The following is a 6,320-nucleotide window of genomic DNA, read 5'->3' on the forward strand; positions in this document are numbered from 1 at the left end:
TTAAATCCAAACAACAAAATACTATTAAAAGTTGGACGGAACCGACATCTACAGATGCATATGTAACTTTTATGTAAATTAGATGACATTTTATTTAACTTTTGTAAAATCTGTTTGATGCGTAACCTTAAAATTTTAAAATTTACTGTTTTTAACATTTTATTATAAATTTGTGTAAACTATTTTTTTAAGATGGAAAAATAATCACTAAAGATAAAGCGGAAATATTTAAAGAAGTCGCTTACACTTATCCAAATCTATGAAAAAGCAATAATATATTTTTATCAATATTACAATCAGTTTTATGACAAAGAACAAAAGTGATTGATTCGTATGTAAATAAAATCACACCAAATATTTTCGTAAAAACTTCAACGCCAACCCAGTCGAATGACGTGTTTTACTCTGATCTCAGGGAAATGAATGAAAATAAATGCCTGCCCCACAGGCCCACAAAAGTCGAATGTAAAAATTCGATCCGCTTATATTTGATGGCCCCGTGACGAATGTAAAAACAGCCATGAAAATGTTAAGCCCAAAACACGGCCCATAAACGGAAAATGGAGAGCGGGCCATTAAAAGGTTTGGCCCTCGTGCTGGAAGTCAGGCCTAAAGTCCGTTCGGTTTATGGCCAATTAGAGAGCGCCTCATTTGCATTGGTCTTGAAATGGTCAAATGCGAATGTCTCCTCGCTGCGGGCCTGGTTCCATTGATGCTGACCGGCTGCCTCGTGGCCACTTGGACTTGGAGGTGTTTGTACAAAGAATTCCCAGTGGACGTTGAAAAGGTGGGAATGATCTTGAAATTCGATAAACGACAGACCGCTAATCGCGGTAACTTTATTGGTTTTTTTAGATCAAGGGCGGCTGGTATGTTTATGCGACTAGTCCTGGGAAAATTAAGGTCTGCTACTTTGAGGAGCGTAAGTTAATTTCAGCTTAATTGAAACACATTTTTTTAATAATTTATCATGATTATCATATTAATATATTATTGTTTTTTTTAATACATATTAGCTTAATTGGTAACACCTAAATTGTCTGCTTCTCAAATTGTTTATATTGCATTGCAGTGGATCTCTATTGGACAAGGATCACACAAACAGACTTCACAAATTATGCCGTGGAGCTGCACTGTTCCTTGCCTTGGATGCGTCATCAGATGGCGATTTATACCCGGAAAGCAATTCCGAGTAAAAAGACTCTCAATGATATAGCCTCGTACCTCAAGACTGTGGATCTGACAATCAAAAACTTTAGCCTAATCCGGCAGAAAAAGGACTGTCGGTCGAAAAAGCCTCCGATCTTGCAACGCTGGCATTTGTCCCGATATCTGTACATGGATTATAATCCGGTGTATGTCAAGCCCTTGGTGGAGAACCCAAACATCTGAGCCAGCCATTGTGCGGCATCTCTGCTCTCCAACGGGCCACTTTCTTTACCCCGAAATTTACATATGCCAAATTTGGTACAAATATGCGAATGTCATACCATCGACTGTCGCATAACAAAGACCGAGCGATCAAGAAACCCGAAGTGATGATACCCTTCGCAATAAAAAGTATTATTAGAGTTTCTCGCACAGAAATTATGAGTGCATGATTAATGGGCCAAAATGCTATCCCGCTCTCCAGGGATCCCAAAAATAATGTATTCAGTGAAAGGTGGCCCCCAGTGGGCTATTAAAATTCCTCATTTCCCGATTATATCTCAATATTGTATTAATTAGCTCGAGTTTTATCTGCTCACGCTGTCATCGCTGGTGCCCAGTGGTCACCAACCGTACCCATCAACTCAATTAGTGAGCCGCTGACTTATTAGTCAGAGTTTCTTCGATCGCAACTGATTCGGAATCCGATTCCGATTCCCAGGCCAACTCCAGTTTCGACTGAAACAAAACCACGGTGAGCTTTAAGAAATTCTTTCATTCGGTTGTTTGTCATCGTTGGGTCAACTTGCCTTCGAATCTGATCCGAGTCGCGCATCTTTTAGTTTTCGTTTTCAATTTCGTCTCGGATCTTGGGGCTATTCCGATTTATTTTGGCCGAGAAAGAGAAAACTTGTTTCGGTAACGCAAAGATGGTGATGTTGCTGTGTGGAATGAGGAAAAATGTGTCGGTCTCGAGTGTGTTTGAATGTGTTAAAATCAATTAGCATACCCCATGGGCTGCTGCTGTTGCAGCTTCTGCTTCTGCCTCTGTTCTTCTGCGGCGCCTTTGTGAATGAAACCTCTGTTTTTGGGCCCGAAAAGCTGCAGGCCTTCAAGATCTTCGACGATGAGCAGCCCAGCCAGATCTCGGGACGCAGCTTCATCTGTGTGCCGCTCTTTCGGGTCTTCAGCCTGGAGCTGAGGCACAATATTCGGCTGGCCGGCGATGAGTTTGTGGCTGTGAGTGGCGATCATCCGACTTTGGGCCTCTGGCAGCTCGAGAAGGCTCTTCCCCTCAAGGAGCAGGACAAGGCGCGCACCAAGTGGTATCTGAGGGTTTGGATATGCGCCAGCCAAAGATTCTACTATCGATACGTGATCTTTTCCAAGAACAGCCAAGGAAAGCGGGTCCTGAGGAGCTGGGAGGGCCAGAGAGTGGCTCGAATGCTGCAGACCTACGAGATCTATCGCTCCCCGGGTGTGGACATATTCGGCGAAGCCTATCCCATCTCAGTTGGTGGGGGTTTCTATCTGGAGCGCGGTTGGTTGCAGTACGAATACGTAATAGAGCTGAAGTTCGTTTGGCAGGATCATATTGCTATATCTGGAATGGCTAGTAACGCCAAGTACCGGTTGATCCTAACACCGCTGAATTTAATAGACGACACCCGCATAGAGGTCTCAAGATATGCCTACAATCAGTCATCTTTTAGAGCACAGAGCCAACGGGGAGTGCGGTACACACAAGGCTCCATTGTTGTCTTTCGGATTTATCAGCCGCTGGACACCTACAATGCCCTTCGCTTGTCCATTTATCAGGTATCAAGAGATGTCCAGTTGGTCTTGGGAGAGGCGTACATGTTTCCGGATCAGATCAAGGGCAGTCGTGGGATTTTGCAGCTCCCCATCTTTGCGAGCCTACAAAACTTAGCCATTGGGGAGCTCACCCTGCCCTACTTGGTGGTTCAACCCATGCCAAAAGTGGAGGCGGGAAATCTGAGAGCCAGTTTCCATCACTACTGGCCGGATAATTGGCCTACGCTGGATGTCGGATATCGAGGCTTGGGAGCCAGCTACTTCCAATCTTCAACCACTCTTACGGAGAACACCATCGAAAGTTATCTTGCAGTGCTAAAGGCCAAGGGAGATATGGTCCAACTGGATGTGCAGCTGACCAAGGACTACGTTCCCATAGTCTGGCATGGTTTTGGATTCTACACCTCAGACAGAGATCGATCTGTAAGAGATCGTTTTGATCTACGGTTTGTACTGATTAGGGAACTGACCTACTCGGAACTCAAAGCCAGCCGTGTGTTTATCCTAAAGCGTTGGACCGTCCAGGAATACACAAATCTTAATGTTAAGGATGTGAGCCAAAATCGCAGAATTTTCCCCAAACTTTCGGAAATTTATGAGGCACTCCCAAATACGCTGGGACTTCTGGTGGAGATTAAGTGGCCTCAAATAATGGCTTCTGGTGTGCCGGAATCCACTCAAAGTTTGAACAAGAACACCTACGTAGATAGGATTCTACAGACCACAATTCATCATGGGTGCGGACGTCCTCTAATCTTCGCCAGCTTTGATGCGGATATATGCTCAATGATCAGGCTGAAGCAGCATGTCTTCCCAGTGATTCTAATGAGCATTGGAAAGTCCCAGATTTGGGATGAGTATATGGATCTGAGAACACAGAGTTTCCAGCAAGCCATTAACTTCGTTCAGTCCGCAGAAATTTTGGGAACTGCTCTGCATGTGGAGAACTTTCAAAACAAACACCAGCTAGTCAACTTGGCCTTGGATCTGCAGCAGGCTCTCTTTTTATGGGGTAACGATCTGCAAGATGAACACCTTCTGGAGCAATTTCGAGCGTTGGATGTGACGGGCCTCATTTACGACCAGATGGATCGAGTGGGTCCGTCCACCTGGAAACGGTCGGAATTTTTCCGAGCACCTCAACTTATGGAACTATTTGGAGCTCAATGCGTTAGCAGTGGAAACTCCACGACCATTCCGGGAATAAAACCAGCTAAGCCAACCATTTGGCCAAAGTTGAAATAGTGTTTGGGTAAAAATAGTAATCAATGTCAATTATGGGAAAATATTTGTGAAGAAATCATAATCTTAATTATACTTATAAGTTATACAAATTTACGAGTGGTAACCAAAGGCTTTAGATACAAAAGGAATAGAATACGGGGCTAAACTTGATATTTTTCAAAACCAAAATCTGCTTATGGCTTGGGTTTTGCAGGAATTGTGAAATTTTTTTTACTTTTAACCATTTAAGTAAGTAAGAAGTAAGAATTAAATCAAAGATTAAGAAGTTTAAGAAGTAGTAATTAAAGTTTATAAGGAACCAGAAACTTGATATACAAAATATTGTAGTTTTTGTCGCATTTATTTCATAAATATGCATAGAAATTAAAAAAAGTGTGCTAAGTAGCAAATGATTTTGTTTGTGCAATTAAATCAATGAATACTCAATAATAAGTAGATATAATTAGAAGTACAGTAGCTGAAAAGTTAATACTCAATATTAAGTAGATAGAATTAGAAGTACATTAGTTGAACAGAAACCGATCTCATAATAAACAATTTGTAGAAAATGTAAAATTTTATTAATTTGATTTATTTATACAGGCTTTGCTGACTTTGGGCACCAGGTAGTCGTACTCCTCCTCGCACAAAATCTCAGCTCACACACACACACGGACAATCAATCAATCGATCTATTAATCAGGGCGCAAGTGAACCCTTCTATTGAGATGAGCAGTTGGCATCGGTGTAGAGGTCCATGTAGTCATCCGAGACGCAGGCGCTGCCAATGGGCATCGGCTGGCAGATACCCTGCACCTTGCTGACGATTTCCACGTGGCAAGTTCGATGTCCGTGGGCGGAAAGCTTATGGAATCCGCTGGTCGGGTGCTTCAGGATGATCTGCGGCTTATGACCAGTCCGATGCTTCGTGGGCGGAGTGGGTTCGTCGAAGGTCAGCCAGTCAGGCGGCATAGAGTGCTGGGGCCTGCCGGCGGACTGGTCTCCGGCCACATCCTGTTCCACCTCCAGTGGCAGGTCAACCCCATCTACTCCGTCGTCCAGGTCGATGGGAAACCCGACTTTGGATTTGCCCTCATTTTCTGCACCCAGCAACTGGGGGTTCAATACCAGGGCGTTGGCAATCAGCAGGGTGGTGGCACAGTGGAGCAGCAGATGCAGTGGGGCCATTCTACCAACCGATTCCAGCTGGAATTCCGAGTACTATTCCCGTGCACTGGCCGTGCATGAATGTGGCTATCCCTGCAATCCAATCGCGCTTTTATAGCTCCCAACTGTGGTGCGGATAGTCAATGACCCAACAATTGAAATTGAAAAGAAGCCACTCAAGGAGGAAGCTTCTATCGTCCGGCAGCCAGCGTTCGGCATCCGGAGAAGTCTCTGGGAGTCTCCACCCACGCGGACACAAAGGGCGTAATTAATTATAGTTGAGTATACGCCACGTAAGCCGCAATGACAAGGACGCCCTGCAGTGCTTCCTTCTTGGGAGCCGAGAAAATTGGAAATCTATTCCCATTTATTCCTCGATTCATTCTCTTCCTCGATTCTGTTTGGTTCGCTTTCGGCGTCGCCTTCCTTTTGTATTTCCGGCAATTATTTTCGACGATGTGACAATATTGCCGACAATCGGGATTCAAGAAAGTAGCTGAGTGTGAGATTCTCAGTCTCGATGTGGTGTAGGGCTCTTAACGACTTCATAAGCATCGCTTTCAATTGAATTCAAACGCAGTTGTCTTGGTCCTGGACCCGCAGGAAAAACACGCACACGCACACGCACACACACGAACTCGGAAACGAAATCAAAGACAACATTTAGCGGAAGTGAGGCTGACGCCATTTTTAAAATGGCGCATACGTGTGCGACGTGTTTATGGCAGATTTTTTGGATAAATGACATGACAGACAGCAGCTGCCTAACTCGGCTACCCGAAGCGAAAGCCAACTCAATAACAACAGATAGGAAGGAAATTTTTCAGAACGTAGCCCAGGCCGCGATTGCCTAAGTAACATCCGGTGATTTCCCCACGTGACTATTTTAAATTTTTAATATTTTACTGCCGCAGAGTTTGAATTTAAATCAATTGAAAAGCTAAAATGCTTAAGGGAAATCACAC

At 44.1% G+C, this 6,320-nt stretch overlaps 3 protein-coding genes across 3 annotated transcripts; 2 read left to right on the plus strand and 1 right to left on the minus strand.

Moving 5' to 3' along the window:
• Nucleotides 1-573: 573 nt before the first annotated feature.
• LOC120449446 lies at nucleotides 574-1,587 on the plus strand. Its single transcript, XM_039631918.1, has 3 exons — nucleotides 574-787; nucleotides 856-922; nucleotides 1,073-1,587. Exons 1-3 carry the CDS (start codon nucleotides 668-670, stop codon nucleotides 1,390-1,392), a joined length of 507 nt encoding a protein of 168 aa, XP_039487852.1. The 5' UTR covers nucleotides 574-667; the 3' UTR covers nucleotides 1,393-1,587.
• Nucleotides 1,588-1,805: 218 nt separating this feature from the next.
• LOC120449442 (glycerophosphocholine phosphodiesterase GPCPD1) lies at nucleotides 1,806-4,328 on the plus strand. Its single transcript, XM_039631915.2, has one exon. It carries the CDS (start codon nucleotides 2,110-2,112, stop codon nucleotides 4,207-4,209), a length of 2,100 nt encoding a protein of 699 aa, XP_039487849.1. The 5' UTR covers nucleotides 1,806-2,109; the 3' UTR covers nucleotides 4,210-4,328.
• Nucleotides 4,329-4,746: 418 nt separating this feature from the next.
• Nucleotides 4,747-6,067, minus strand: LOC120448376. The gene has a single exon (XM_039630345.2). It carries the CDS (start codon nucleotides 5,374-5,376, stop codon nucleotides 4,909-4,911), a length of 468 nt encoding a protein of 155 aa, XP_039486279.1. The 5' UTR covers nucleotides 5,377-6,067; the 3' UTR covers nucleotides 4,747-4,908.
• Nucleotides 6,068-6,320: the final 253 nt, after the last annotated feature.

This window comes from Drosophila santomea, chromosome 3L, assembly GCF_016746245.2.
Source record: "Drosophila santomea strain STO CAGO 1482 chromosome 3L, Prin_Dsan_1.1, whole genome shotgun sequence".
Taxonomy (NCBI): Eukaryota; Metazoa; Arthropoda; class Insecta; order Diptera; family Drosophilidae; genus Drosophila; species Drosophila santomea.

Bases quoted from the DNA above. Each gene is read 5' to 3' on its own strand.
- LOC120448376 (XM_039630345.2), bottom strand. From the start codon at position 5,376: ATGGCCCCACTGCATCTGCTGCTCCACTGTGCCACCACCCTGCTGATT.
- LOC120449446 (XM_039631918.1), top strand. From the start codon at position 668: ATGGTCAAATGCGAATGTCTCCTCGCTGCGGGCCTGGTTCCATTGATG. The intron at 788-855 runs GTGGGAATGATC...TGGTTTTTTTAG, and splicing joins TCCCAGTGGACGTTGAAAAG to ATCAAGGGCGGCTGGTATGT. The intron at 923-1,072 runs GTAAGTTAATTT...ATTGCATTGCAG, and splicing joins GGTCTGCTACTTTGAGGAGC to TGGATCTCTATTGGACAAGG.
- LOC120449442 (XM_039631915.2), top strand. From the start codon at position 2,110: ATGTGTCGGTCTCGAGTGTGTTTGAATGTGTTAAAATCAATTAGCATA.